At 54.0% G+C, this 13,131-nt stretch overlaps 6 protein-coding genes across 6 annotated transcripts; 2 read left to right on the top strand and 4 right to left on the bottom strand.

The window, feature by feature from the left end:
* Positions 1-306: 306 nt before the first annotated feature.
* GGS23DRAFT_597332 (uncharacterized protein) lies at positions 307-1,794 on the top strand (the record flags this gene model as incomplete). The annotated part of the gene is made up of 8 exons (XM_051518607.1): positions 307-372; positions 515-607; positions 694-752; positions 815-909; positions 1,031-1,175; positions 1,270-1,459; positions 1,552-1,708; positions 1,778-1,794. The coding sequence occupies 8 exons, from the start codon at positions 307-309 to the stop codon at positions 1,792-1,794; spliced, it is 822 nt and encodes a 273-aa protein (XP_051371241.1).
* On the bottom strand, positions 1,769-2,592 carry GGS23DRAFT_80408 (uncharacterized protein). Its single transcript, XM_051521297.1, has 2 exons — positions 2,404-2,592; positions 1,769-2,298 (listed from the first exon to the last, which is right to left on the bottom strand). The coding sequence occupies exons 1-2, from the start codon at positions 2,412-2,414 to the stop codon at positions 1,893-1,895; spliced, it is 417 nt and encodes a 138-aa protein (XP_051371240.1). The 5' UTR covers positions 2,415-2,592; the 3' UTR covers positions 1,769-1,892.
* A 1,139-nt stretch (positions 2,593-3,731) lies between these two features.
* Positions 3,732-7,414, bottom strand: GGS23DRAFT_570609 (N-terminal acetyltransferase A, auxiliary subunit). Its single transcript, XM_051516528.1, has 3 exons — positions 6,031-7,414; positions 4,837-5,973; positions 3,732-4,786 (listed from the first exon to the last, which is right to left on the bottom strand). Exons 1-3 carry the CDS (start codon positions 6,932-6,934, stop codon positions 4,341-4,343), a joined length of 2,487 nt encoding a protein of 828 aa, XP_051371239.1. The 5' UTR covers positions 6,935-7,414; the 3' UTR covers positions 3,732-4,340.
* Positions 7,415-7,912: 498 nt separating this feature from the next.
* On the bottom strand, positions 7,913-9,448 carry GGS23DRAFT_570606 (putative caffeine-induced death protein Cid2). Its single transcript, XM_051516527.1, has 2 exons — positions 8,951-9,448; positions 7,913-8,893 (listed from the first exon to the last, which is right to left on the bottom strand). Exons 1-2 carry the CDS (start codon positions 9,015-9,017, stop codon positions 8,373-8,375), a joined length of 588 nt encoding a protein of 195 aa, XP_051371238.1. The 5' UTR covers positions 9,018-9,448; the 3' UTR covers positions 7,913-8,372.
* GGS23DRAFT_80229 (uncharacterized protein) lies at positions 8,892-9,780 on the bottom strand. Its single transcript, XM_051521296.1, has one exon. It carries the CDS (start codon positions 9,621-9,623, stop codon positions 9,147-9,149), a length of 477 nt encoding a protein of 158 aa, XP_051371237.1. The 5' UTR covers positions 9,624-9,780; the 3' UTR covers positions 8,892-9,146.
* On the top strand, positions 9,581-12,029 carry GGS23DRAFT_570604 (26S proteasome subunit P45). The gene is made up of 4 exons (XM_051516526.1): positions 9,581-10,216; positions 10,285-10,700; positions 10,763-11,397; positions 11,457-12,029. The coding sequence occupies exons 1-4, from the start codon at positions 9,888-9,890 to the stop codon at positions 11,475-11,477; spliced, it is 1,401 nt and encodes a 466-aa protein (XP_051371236.1). The 5' UTR covers positions 9,581-9,887; the 3' UTR covers positions 11,478-12,029.
* Positions 12,030-13,131: the final 1,102 nt, after the last annotated feature.

Below are 13,131 nucleotides of genomic sequence, written 5' to 3'. Positions count from 1 at the left end.
GTTCCCTTTTAAACAAGAAAACCTTCATTTGCAAGAACCAAAAAAGGACGGAGCAGTTTGGAGGTTGCCCCAGTCCCCCCTTTCCCTCTTGTTATGCGGTTACCTCGCAACACACACATATCATCATACCTGTTACCGCCTTGATCCGTCTGCTCGGGAATTGAGGGTGCGCGCGACTAGCCCGCTATAGTACTGGTGGCCAGGCGGAACACGATCGGCTCCAGGAAAGGGGGTAACAGCGTTACCAGGTAAGCGAGCCCGTAATCACCGGAATTACGGTTCATTACTGGAATTGCGCTTGTCGAAATGACGCCAAGACTCGGCTTCCTCTCGAAACGGTATAAGCCTGGGACTGGGCAACTGGACCCCCAGGTACAATCTCCCTTTCCTTTCTCTCTCCATCTCCACCTCTATTCATCTAGAGCGACGGGCATGGAGTCATATACCTACGTGCTCTCCAGAATATATGACCGAAAGACTTGCTGGTTTGTGATGATTGCGCTACTGATTCTAGACAGCGGAAGTCTTTGTGTTGTTTTCCTTGTTCTCGTACGCGGACACCTCCAAGACCATCAAGATCCCCTTCGGCACTCAGGTCATCGGCGACGTGAGTTTCCCGCTTTAGCTACTAGAAGGCCAGAATACCGACCAATATATATAGGCGAACAATCCGCCAACTGTCCTGAGACAAAGCACATTGGAGAGACGTGGTCGCAAGTCGCCGCCTTCGGGCTGGCATTCCCAGACGCGAGGTAACCCCCCCTGGTACTTCCGACCGTCCCGATAGACCTAGGCTGAACATTGGTACGTCTAGTGATCCGAAAGTTATGACCAGAGTCGACAGCCCGGGCGAGGTCAGCGATGTAGAAATGCAGGATCTCTTCTCCACCACTCAGAGCCCAACGGCTGGTGCTATTCTGGTCGAATAGAACATTGAAAGCCGAAGTCTAAGATCGGCCGGATTGCGGACTGGGTTTACAGAAGTTTCTGCCGTCTGATGCTGATACATACTGACAATCTTTAACTCTAGACTGCCATGTCCGCATAGGAGGCGTCACCGGGACGAGCGGCATCAACCCTGACTGCCACGGAGCGAGCTTGACGACGCATATTGCATCCAAAGCCTCCGGATACTTTGATAATGTGTGGCTTTGGGTGGCTGACTACGATATTGAGTTCGTCCGATCCTTATCCTGCCCCCCCTTTTCTATGATTCTTGGCGGCTTTCATATAGACTTAGCTGGGTATTGACACTCTGCGTTCTTTTAGTGATCCTGATCTCAACGGCGCGAACAACACGATGATAAGTACACTACTGTCATTAGCCAAGAGAAAGACGAATCTAACCTCTCACGATCCAAGTCCAAACATCCATATGTGTGGGCCGTGGCCTCCTAGTCGAAAGCCGGGGGACGACGTGGCTATACGGAACGTCTTCCAAGCATGCTGTCTACTACCAGTACAACCTCAACAGGGCAAATAACACAGGTATTTGTCGGCATGCTACAAACGGAGTCACCGTACTACTAGTCGGTACCAAAATCGCCATAGCCTTTCGAGGGCATCGTCGGCAAGATAGCCGGAAATCCGAGCTACGGCTACGACGGCGGTGACTTCGACGGCGGTTATACTCCCAAGGTTTCATTGTCAGGGGAAGCCAGAACGTCTATTAGTAGCCGTATCCTTCGCGATACAAGCCCTGTGGGGTGTAAGCGATAATAACTTGTCTCCGTCACGAAACGCTTTAACCTATAGGGACCCTAACAATGATCTGTAGACATATTATTCGCGTAAGTCTAATAGTAGAAATGTCAAGAAGAGGAGGGAGGAGCAGGAAGAAGCATACGTGCGCCCCTTACTGTTTAGAGTAGGAGGAAAAACGAATATTGCAGTTATGTCTGTGTCAAACCAGCATCTTCAACTTGTCTCTTCCGGATCATCATAGTAACTGACATCGCAAGCCCTCTCCACTCCTCAGCTATCCGTGCCGAAGGCCCATACGAAGTCGAGGCCATAAACGGGTTTGGACTAATGCCATTCACACACATTTCAGCAGTCACGGGCACGGGACTCGCCCGGATAATATCCTTGGCCCTGCGGACGGCGCCTTCGAGGGCAATCAACCACGGATGGGCGGTCTTGACAAAATCGCGGATAGTAACGAAGGGCTTAGTCGTTGCCTCGACGAGACACGATTGCGGATATCGGCGGCTCCATGACGCTGGATGCCGATACGGGGCGCCGCTGAACGATCGTCTGCCCGTCAGGCGCGGTGATAATAGTGGCTTGGTATGGATGCTGCGCCGAAAGCGGGTCAGTGACGTCCTCGAGTACCGTGATCGAGCCCTTGATCGAGCCTTTGAGATACTAGCGTAGCCGACGGAAGTCGACCGAAGGACATACAGGACGGCCATCTGCTACTAGGGATTCATACGTTGGTAGTTTCGACGTCGCCAGAGCCTTACCATGTAAATAATTTGTAGGTAGGAAAAGAAGAATAAAACCAGCTTTGTAAAGCGAGCCGTGTCGGGCCTATGTTTTAAAGACCTGGGGGCATTATCAATGGTGTCGATGGAGAAGAAGAGAGAAGACGGGGCGGATACCTGACTCGACTACAGGTGAGCTAATATTCTTATACCCTGGTATTTTCATATATTAAATATAGGTAATGATGCAGCTATGCGCATCATTGCGTTGACGAGGCCGTTGGCGGCATTGCAGGAGACGCACGTGACCAATCGGGGAACTCGAGGACATTCATAAAGGCCTGACAGCTCTGGTGCTGTTCCCTGTAATATTGGGAAGTGGCGTGAACTGGAGCGGTATGTTGCAGTGCGTAAGAAAAAGTAATGCGGAATGGTGCCTCCCTATCCTCCCAGAAACTCGATCAAAGCGAAGGTTAGTTTTCGTAGACATGTAAACACAGCGGCAGGACGGGTATGCGTTGTGTCGTGGAGGGCATGTAGTCATAAAGGGGGAAGGGGGAGAAGTCTAGGATGGCGGGTTGCAAAACAAGTAGCATCACAAGTTGTAGTGCCAAGAACAGAGTACGGGATGGAGAGAAATGCACAGCAGTGTTGAAACAGAGATACATGAAAGCGAACAAGTACTGTAGCATGTGTGGGAAGGGGGAAGAGAACAGCAAAAAAAGCTCGGCTGTCGGCTCGAACCGACAACCTACGAAAAACCACGGTGGGAAGCCCCAGTCATCGAAGTCACGGCGGTTTGCAACTCAACCGGTCTGGCTAATAGGCAACCTCGGGTGGTTTTCTCTAGCCACAGTTCAACCCAGGGATACGCCCTATGGTACGGGGAAGGCTAATAGGAGGATCTCTTATTTAGCTATATACCCTCTCCTCCCTTCCCCCGAGGAGTTGCCCCGACGATTCTCCTGGCAGTACCTTGGTACAGAGAAGGAGGAGAGGGCGGTGGAATCGAGTAGACCACCCGGAGGTGGGAGGTGTGCCCGGATAAGTAGCCCAGAGACGTGTAGGAGGCCTCGTTGGTCCAGGGGCAATAAACGCAACTCGTAATGCGCCGGACCCGATCCTAGAGTACGACAATAACTCAAAAAGAAACTCCATTAGGTGTGGCCATCAAGTACTACGGAGGTCCGCCTTAATCCTTCGAGCTCCATACGTGTCTTTGATATAGGATGACGTACGCTCCCCGAAAGACATAGCAGCGGCTGGGGGTCGACACGTAGGGGGTGGATAAGCGAGCTACGCGGACGGATTTGAAATAACTACCATTATATCTTAGAATAGGAGATCAGGGTAGGTCTCTACCTAACTCATAATATAATCTATCGCCGATACCCCGATGCGGTTTCAGTTGGTTATTCAAGATCTTTCAACCCCCCTTTGCGTGGGCTAATCATGGAGCAATCATGATCACTACCTACATATATATATATATATATGTGGCGCCCAGGGACCTTCATCTTACTGATACACGCCCAGACCATCTTCGACTGAATGTCCTCGCCTACATGTCTTTTCGAAGAGTACTGGGGAATCTATTTGTCCCTTTTCGAGTTGCTTTATCCCTCCCTGCTATTTACTGCCACTCATAAGCATGCATACATCTATCCGCTGCCTTCACCCCTTCACTTTTTCACCTCCCTCCTTTCCCTGCTACGTAGCTGTTAACCGGACCCCCGATCCATGCATGATGTGACACTCAAACGTTGTCTACCTTGTTGAGAACCGAATGCGACGAGAAGATCCCCCCCCCTTCTTCGTCCCTAGAATTGTCAACGGGAGGGATTTCAATATGGAAGACAGTGGTAGAGATAGGCAGGAAAATGAGGCCGCTTTCGAGGGAAGCCTGAGAGGCCATCACACGAATGCGGTAACGTTGGGCCACTTCTCATGGGCAGCCGCTTTAAAAGCGTCCGCCTCGCTGCTGCGCCATTGCCTTAAAATGGCTAGGGCCTCTTCCGCTTGCTCGTAATGCACGTCTTGAATGTCGAGCACAGTAGCGATATCTTTCTCGGTCTTCGCCTTGTCCCCTCCCAGAAATCTCTCGATCTTGATCGCAGATATGACGTGCGCCGCGCTATCCTTATGTTTCTCCCAAAAGTCGGCATTGTAGTTCTTAAGGTCTGTAGAACTATCTACCAGGGTAAATACAGACTTGAGTACTTCGACGGTCTTCGAAGGCAGAGAATCGATCTTCGAATTAAGAGCTTGGCGAAATCGGACCACCTGTTCGTGGATAGTGGGGTTTTCAGCGTCGATGGTCAGCGCGGCATTCAGGCAGCGAAGGGCGAGAAGGTATTTCTCTATTACGAATTAGTACCAGTGATTTGTGGAGGGTGATTGTCGGCGTTACCTCTCCTCATGAAGACCTCGAATCCGGCTACCTGCCCATCGAGATACTTGGGGCTAAACTGAAGGATAGGGGCAACGAATTTGGTAGCTTCGGCCAAGGGGTCGGCCGTCGTGGCAAGCTTATATCCGTTCGGATCGTCATCCTTCCTAACGGGTTCGGGGTTGGTCCCTTTCGGCTTGTTGGGGTCTTGCTTGGCAACCTTCTCAGCCGCCTCGCGCTCGGCTTTCTGAAGCTCTTTTTTAGCTTTCTTGGCTGCCTTCTTCCTCTCCGCAGCCTCGTCTCCGTTGGCATCCGTCGGTCCTCCCGCGCCGTTAATGAGTCGGGTGCTGTCGTACATGCTCAAATAGACGGCGACGGCTCCTAGAGCGGCGCGTGTGTAGAACGGATGTTCGCGGATGCGATCCTCCCACCGGATCATGTCCACGTAGGCGCGAATCTGTCCCTTCCGCAACGAGAAGCTGTGGAAATCGAATTGATCTTCTTGCCACACATCGAATATGTTGTAGACGGCGTGGAATCGCTTCAGAGCAAGTCCGATATTTCCGTTGCGCACCCACGACTCGCCATCCTCTGTTAGATACCACACGCTCTGCATGTCAAGGAGGTCGTTCAGTGGGCCGCCCGGAGAGTCGGTTCGCGTAAAGAGACCCATAGTCTCAAGGGCGGCTTCGCTCTCGTTGTTTCGTAGTTGGTACTTTGCCGCTTTAGTGTTGATGTACCTGTCTTTCAAGTCAAGCTTGCGGGCCTGATCCATAGTCTCGGAGGCCTTTTGGGTATTTCCGAAGTGCTTCCATATCCTGGCCTTAGTCATGTGGAACTCGACATTCTTGGGCAACAGTTCGATTCCACGGTCTACGAATTCCATCGCTTTGGTCAGGTCCCGGCTGAGGTGGTAGTTGTAGTGCTGCGAGAGGTAATACAGTGCTGCTGGCTCTCCCTTGAGCGCGTCGCCATTGAGCGCCCCGTTTTCCCCGGCCGACGCACGCTTCGCCTCGAGATACTCATGTGCTAGGGACCCAAGCGTGTTCTTCTTGAACGGATCAGCGTAGAGATGCTTGAGATTGGCGAACGTCGACGGGACCCCCTTATCAAGCATAAATGCCAAATAGTTCCGGGCTGCTTCGCGGAAGTCGTCGCCTAGAGAAACACGTGAGCGTTCGGCAGCTACGAGAAGACGCACTCGGCATGACTAACCCACAAGAAAGTCCAAGGGTAGCCGTTTGGCGGCATCGCAGCGGGGGTTCTTTTGGGCATATTCGTCATAAATGGCCTTTCGGACACTGTGATCCTCGGGATTAATGCCCAAGGCGTCCACAAGCTTCGCATAGTACTCGGGATGTTCCGAGTTTCGGGCAAGCAGGGCGCGGTAGGCATCGGCCGCCTCTTCCTTTCTACCGAGCTTCGACAGATACTCTGCACGGAGCTCCAAGACGGCGAGACGATCCAGGTTGTGCTTCGCAACGGACTCCAGGTGATCCAAAGCCCGCTGGTAGTCTTGCATTTCGGCGATGATCGAGTTTTTGTACAGCACGGCCTCCGAATTCTCGTAGTCGGTCTTAGACGGCGGCGTCTTCAAAGAATTCTCGTAGGTGGTTAGCACCTTTTCGGCCAGGGCTAGGTTCCCAGACAGGTGATGCGCGACAGCGAGGGCAGTCCAGTTCTGCCTCAGCTGGGGCTTCGCCTGAAGCATGGCTGCTCTGCTCTGTACATAGCCTTGGTAATCGCGCATCTGGACCTGGAGAAAGGCTAGGTCCCTCTGGATCTGGTGCGATTCCGGCTCTAGCTTGAGCGCGTACTTGTACGCCTTGATAGCCTCCTCGAAGTTCTTCTGGTGGCGGTACAACAAACCGTAGACATGCCAGCATATGTGCGACTTCATGTCAGCGGTCAGAGCCTCTTTCCCCAAGGCAAAGGCCTCGTCCGTCTTCCCTTGTTGGTTGATTATCAGGGCCTTCATGGCCATGGTATCTCCATGCTTAGGGTTCTTCTTGAGGATCTGCTCGGCCGCCTTCAACCCCCTCTTGTATTGCTTGTCCTCGTAGTTGCGGATGACTTGCCGAAAGAGAGAGCTCTCCTTCGAGCTGAGGGGTTGCGGCATGGTTGGTGATAGTGGGCAGTTCCTCTCGCCGCCAGGGCCGTGATGTCAGGCGTACCAGATGTTCTTGGGTTCTCGCGGCGGCTTTTTGTAGACGAGGATCTGTATCGCAGGGCGTATTTGCTGGCGGAGGGACTGGGGAGGGCGGGCGGAGGGGGTGGAGGACTGGCTTGTTCTGAACGGTCAGAGGCAACGGGTAGGACCCGGGTATACCTAAGACGTACTCGGGATGGTTTACCCTGGCCTTCAAACCCCTGACCAGGGAAGCAATTGGCAGTCTGGGACTCACGAAACGGGCCAGGTTCGAGCTTGGCATGTATATAAAATGGGTGCGGATGGGTAGGTCGTGTGCTGCGGGTTTGAGGGTTGGTTTCGAGCTCGGAGCTTTGGGTCGTGTGTGTTAGTGGCAGCGACCAGCAGGCGGCGGGAGACGAGGTGGGATGGAAGGATGGATGGCCGTCCCGCCTCGGGCACGTTCGAAAATTGTTGGAAAATTAATTTACCTACATCGTCGGCCTGCTGCGATATGTACCTGCCTAGTAGGGTACCCTCGAGCGGGTACCCCTCCCCCACACCCAACCCGCCTGGGTACCTTGGGTACCTCAGGTGCCAGGTAGGGCCGAGATCCAGCCTGTCAGCCCTGAAGCCATGCGCGAAGGAGGTACCTAAGATAGGTACGTATGTAGGTAGGTACCTCTAAGGCAAGGTACCTAACCTGACGTCTACCGAAGGGAGGGTTTAGACGTCAGGCTACCTACCTAGGTACCTCCTGTACATATCTCAACCTACATGTAGGCGGGGGTACCTTACCTTAAGAACTTTTATCAGGACCAGGTATCTATGCCGAGAATTAGCCGGAGCACACCATCACCTAACCCACCAGCACCCCTCGCAGCAGGGCTGGATTCGTTGACGCGTGGAGGGTCCCAAGGCCTGTCGTTTGAGACTACTCTCCTAGGTACCTACGTAGTAGAGTACACGATGCTAACCAGTACGATGCCGTGCAATGCAGTTGCATCGCTGATGTTGTCCGCTGATGTTGTCCACGACAAACTGATCTACGGTGTTTACATTGGGTATACTCTACGTGTCTAGGTGAGATACCTACAGAGTACGGCATCCTTTTCGTACTGGCAATTTTGCGTGATGTGTGCCTCACTATCCACGGACTGACTGATTGTCGTTTCTTCATCGCTGAATTTGCACACAACCACATCAACATGCACCTCGCCGGTATCTTAGGAGACGCTGCGTATATCTAGCGACCCGATATATGCACATCTCTGTCGGCAGGTATCCGTGGTCTAGCTGGTGGGGATATTCTCGGCACGAGCCAACGGTTCCATTCCTCATGGGGTGGCTTAAATGTTCGCATCGCATTAGTATAGGTACACATTGCTCCAGAATAGGGATGTTCTTGTTTTTCTAAGCATCGTCACCGTTATCCCGAGCCGTGGCGCTCACGCCCCCTTCTCCAATGGTTAAGCGCGTCCTCGGCCTCCTGGAAGCCATCGCCGCAGCGCTCTCGAACCAAACCCCACGTCCGGGAACGAACGATCTTCTCCACGCTCCTCTCTTGCCGCAGGAGATCGGCCAATTGCTCTGTGCGAGGCTCCCGGGGGAAGTACCGCCCCGAGTACGGGTCTAACCTTTCGTCGACTACCCGCTCGCGGTTCTTCTCCGTCTCGGCCGCTCGCAGAGCCATTTCGGGGTCATCCGGATCTGGGCTCGTGGCCACGTAAGCGCAATAGGTCAGGACGTCGGATCTGGCTTGCCAGGAAGGGAATAGGACCTTGTCCTGGAATGTCCGGCACGCGCGTGGGTCGATGGGCTGGCTGGACGCCCGCGGGGTTCGAACCGAGGTCGAGGCGGGGTCGAAGCCTGACCGCGCAGGTGTCACGAGCGCATTGAGGTTCTGAGCTATCGAGTCGTCTATGGCGCCGCGAGACGTCCGTAGAAAATCTTTGCCAAACGTAAGCGCGAGCGCTCAGACGCCGATTGCCAGCGGGAAGGTCGCACCTCTAAGGGCTACAGTTGAGAAGCAGAACTGCGGCGCCAGATGGGGGTGAGCCGAGGGCTCGGTCATGGTAACGCTGGAGGCACGTCTCGGAGAGGGACTCGTCACATCGGTGGCGTCCGTCGGAGCAGCCGGCCTTCGAGACCAGAGAAATCCAGCCAGCGTGACGGGGTTCGCGCTTGTAGATTATACAGTAGTCTAGGGACTAGATTCGTAGAGCCGGAGAGTCATTGCTAGGTAAACTCTCTCATTCGACACATCAGAAGGCGGATGTCGAGGTCCGAGTCGGGAACTCGCGCTTAGAGAAAAGGCCAAAAAGTGAGGACGAAGCTGAATAGATGACGGTAAAAGAATAGAATCGTTAGACGGGTCGGACTGCCTCGAATGTTGGTATGCGGCTAAACGTGATATGGGCATAGGTGAAGTCTGTGGGGCGACAATATGGATTAAAGGGAGTATTCTAAATGCTCGCAATGACAACGAGGAAATGGCAAGTAATAATGAGAAGGGGCGAGGCGGATTACGCGACAACGCCTGCCTGGGCGAGGTGAATCTTCCATAGCGAGGCAGGGTACGCAAGGGTGAGCGCATCTCCTGGTACCTACCGGCAGCGCCAGCCCTGTTCGGTACTTGGGGCAGCCTCGCGCAGAGGTACCCCTGAAGCCATCGATACATAGGTACCTACGTAGGTACGCCCCGGGCCAGCTTCGAAGCTCACCCATCCCGTTGACCTCCCTCTCCATTCCGATTCATCAGCATTTTCAACCGGGCCGTCCATTCTACCTACAACAACCGCAACCCTCACCTAACAAGAAAAAGATCTGCTTCGCCCGCTCACGTCCGCCTAGCACCCGATATCCACGGCAGCACCATACTCGCACGTCGCATCCGCATCTCTGCACCCGTCCCTCTAGCCTCTCAGCTACCTGCCTGTCTACCATGTCAAGTACCCAAGATCTGCCCGGCGTCGAGCGCCGCGGGTCTGACGATGGTAAGGACAAGAAGGACGGCCAAGGCGACGATGCGGCAAGGGACAGCACCAGAGTTAACAACGATGGCGATGCCGAGATGAAGGACGCCGAGCCCGAGGAAGACGAGATTTTAGATGAGGAAATCCTCGGCCTCAGCACGCAGGACCTGCAAACCCGAAAACGTCTGCTGGAGAATGACGCTAGAATCATGAAGAGCGAGTTCCAGCGGTTATCTCACGAGAAGGCGACGATGGGCGAGAAGATCAAGGAGAATAATGAGAAGATTGCGAATAACCGGTTGGCTTGCCCACCCCTAGCACCGCTGTCCCTGGCCTCTCTGCCGAGCCAACTAACCCCCCTCGCAGGCAGTTGCCGTACCTGGTCGGCAACGTCGTGGAGCTGCTGGACCTAGACCCCACGGCGGAATCGTCCGAGGAGGGCGCCAACATCGACCTAGATGCTACGCGAGTCGGCAAATCGGCGGTCATCAAGACGTCTACGAGACAAACCATCTTCTTGCCTCTGATCGGCCTCGTTGACCCGAATACGCTCAAGCCCGGCGATCTAATCGGCGTGAATAAGGACTCTTATCTGATCCTAGATACCTTACCGGCCGAGTACGACAGCCGTGTCAAGGCCATGGAGGTTGACGAGAAGCCAGCCGAAAAGTACAACGACGTGGGCGGGTTGGACAAACAGATAGAGGAACTTGTCGAGGCTATCGTGTGGCCGATGAAGGAAGCCGAGAGGTTCAAGAAGATCGGCATTAAGGCGCCCAAAGGTATGTGAGCCGCGACAATCCCGCTGCCCGTAGGTTACGCTTTTCTCATCGTCTTCTGCTAGGCGCCCTGATGTACGGACCTCCCGGAACGGGCAAGACTCTTCTGGCTCGGGCTTGCGCCGCTCAAACCGACGCCACTTTCCTCAAGTTAGCTGGGCCGCAGCTAGTGCAAATGTTTATCGGTGACGGCGCTAAGTTAGTTCGTGACTGCTTCGCATTGGCTAAGGAGAAGGCTCCGGCGATTATCTTCATCGACGAGCTCGACGCCGTCGGCACCAAGCGGTTCGATAGCGAGAAGAGCGGCGACAGAGAAGTTCAACGGACTATGCTTGAGCTGCTGAACCAGCTCGACGGCTTCGCGTCGGACGACCGCATCAAGGTCTTGGCTGCCACAAACCGTGTCGACGTGCTCGACCCCGCTCTCCTGCGATCAGGTCGTCTGGATCGGAAAATAGAGTTCCCTCTTCCCAACGAGGAGGCCAGGGCCCAGATTCTCAAGATCCACTCCCGTAAAATGACGGTTGATGCCAGTGTCAACTGGGGTGAGCTCGCCCGAAGTACGGACGAGTTCGGAGGCGCCATGCTCAAGGCGGTCTGTGTCGAGGCGGGCATGATCGCTCTACGCATGGGCAAGAACAAGATCAGCCATGAGCACTACGTGGATGCCATTTCTGAGGTGCAGGCCAAGAAGAAGGAGGTAGGTTTCAACGCGAGCTCTCTCGGTCGTGATCCGTCCCAGGCTAACACGTGTCACAGACGGTCAACTTCTACGCATAAACACATTCCTAGTCTCGTCGCGGTGATAAAATGCAATCATGGGTTGGGGGATTGTGCAGTCAGACTCCGGGACGATTTGTAATATACTTGGCTCATCCTCCCATTCAAACGATTCGCCGGCTACTGCAAACTGCTGCCGTTATTAAAGAGGCCGCCCAAGTTCGTTATCACGGCACAGCTCCATGTGCTGTGCGTGCTTCTGCTAGAACTTGGCCTCACACTAACTAATAGACGTAGTAGATAGTTTCCTCTATTGAGGTTGTTCCCTGATTGTTAAGGAAACACCTGGTTACACGTTTTAGAGCACGAATACGACGCTGTTCTATCTTTCGCGATAGACCAGATACGCAGACTATCTTGACCTCATAACACGTGTATCATCTACCAGAGACAACAACAGGTGGGGTTCTCCGTATTAGCGTTGAGGGCTATGTTGCAATACCGATGTCCTCTAGCAACGTAGAGATCGTGTCTTACAATTCCTAAGTCGGACGCCTAGACAGGAAGGGGGCACTCGATATTGCGAGGCATTTTCCGCCGAGAAGCATAAGCTGACAGCACGACAGAAGACGTCAAGAAGCCAGTATGGGGGTGGAAAACACTCTCAAGGTCATCGATATTATTTTGACCCCCATCTCGCATTCGCTTCGGTGTTGGGCATCGATGATCGCTTCGCGTAGTATGACCGTCTCGTGGTCGGATTAGTATGACGGTGTCTTAGTTGAATGCTACATCTCGGTACTACTGTCCTTCCCTTCCTTCTTCTTCTCCCCTACACCGGAATCAAGGAGCTCTCTGTGAGTATATCCTAGAGCCGGTTCTCCTACGTTGGACGGTATCTCCAAGTGGCTCCGGAGACCGACATCTAATACTACCCCCCTCCCCCTCCGATCTAGTCGGCCAGCTCTCTACCACTTGAAAAGACTTTTCTGCAATGCATCGCGTTCATCAACACCCCTATCGTGTCCATCGCATTACGGCCCAGACAACAAGTAACGCTACGTACAGGAAGCTCAGCATAACATCGAGACGTACCCGGAAACCCCCCTTTGGTGTGGTTGCAGTGCCCTTTCCCCGGATACGCCTGGCCGGCACCTGGGCTGTCTGTCTATCGGCACAAATCACACACCGGGATACAGCTCTTCCTCTCATCTGCCGCTCAGTCGCGCTCTCTGCGTGGTGTCGACACCTCCCGAGATGCTGTAGCACGCAGGCGGTCCAACGGTGCCCTGGTTTATGAGAACGCTACAACTAGTTTCAGAGCAAGGTACCATGTCCAGATCCCCCTAGCACGGAAGGCTACACCTGCTGAAAATCCCGCAGCCTAGTGTGGACGCGGGAAGTGGAGCTTGACTCGGCTCTGGGGGACGCGATCGTCGCGGGTAGGACAGGTCTCGCCGTGTTCAGTGCCGCACCTCGGTAACTAGATCGCGCGGCCCCGCTCGAAGAAGACGGAACGAGATCGAGGTGTCGGGTACAGGAGGCAGGAGGCGTGTATAAAGCCTCTGGCTCTTCCTCTCGACGGACAGCAGACTCGACCACTGTCCTCAGCACCTCATCGGAGACGCGGCGGGCACCTCATTCTTCTTCGGGCGCCCCCCATCATCTGATCTCGTACTCGGCACGAAAGAGGGCCACTGCTAGCAGGATTTAT

This window comes from Durotheca rogersii (assembly GCF_024521655.1).
Source record: "Durotheca rogersii strain YMJ 92031201 chromosome Unknown GGS23scaffold_12, whole genome shotgun sequence".
Classification (NCBI taxonomy): domain Eukaryota; kingdom Fungi; phylum Ascomycota; class Sordariomycetes; order Xylariales; family Xylariaceae; genus Durotheca; species Durotheca rogersii.
Note: the sequence above shows the minus strand (reverse complement) of the source record. Positions and strands in the feature narration are given on the sequence as shown.

Bases quoted from the DNA above. Each gene is read 5' to 3' on its own strand.
- GGS23DRAFT_570609 (XM_051516528.1), bottom strand. From the start codon at position 6,934: ATGCCGCAACCCCTCAGCTCGAAGGAGAGCTCTCTCTTTCGGCAAGTC. The intron at 5,974-6,030 runs GTTAGTCATGCC...GTGTTTCTCTAG, and splicing joins ACCCTTGGACTTTCTTGTGG to GCGACGACTTCCGCGAAGCA. The intron at 4,787-4,836 runs GTAACGCCGACA...AATTCGTAATAG, and splicing joins CGAGGTCTTCATGAGGAGAG to AGAAATACCTTCTCGCCCTT.
- GGS23DRAFT_570604 (XM_051516526.1), top strand. From the start codon at position 9,888: ATGTCAAGTACCCAAGATCTGCCCGGCGTCGAGCGCCGCGGGTCTGAC. The intron at 10,217-10,284 runs GTTGGCTTGCCC...CCCCCCTCGCAG, and splicing joins GAGAAGATTGCGAATAACCG to GCAGTTGCCGTACCTGGTCG. The intron at 10,701-10,762 runs GTATGTGAGCCG...GTCTTCTGCTAG, and splicing joins CGGCATTAAGGCGCCCAAAG to GCGCCCTGATGTACGGACCT.
- GGS23DRAFT_80229 (XM_051521296.1), bottom strand. From the start codon at position 9,623: ATGTATCGATGGCTTCAGGGGTACCTCTGCGCGAGGCTGCCCCAAGTA.
- GGS23DRAFT_570606 (XM_051516527.1), bottom strand. From the start codon at position 9,017: ATGACCGAGCCCTCGGCTCACCCCCATCTGGCGCCGCAGTTCTGCTTC. The intron at 8,894-8,950 runs GTGCGACCTTCC...CGTTTGGCAAAG, and splicing joins CTCAACTGTAGCCCTTAGAG to ATTTTCTACGGACGTCTCGC.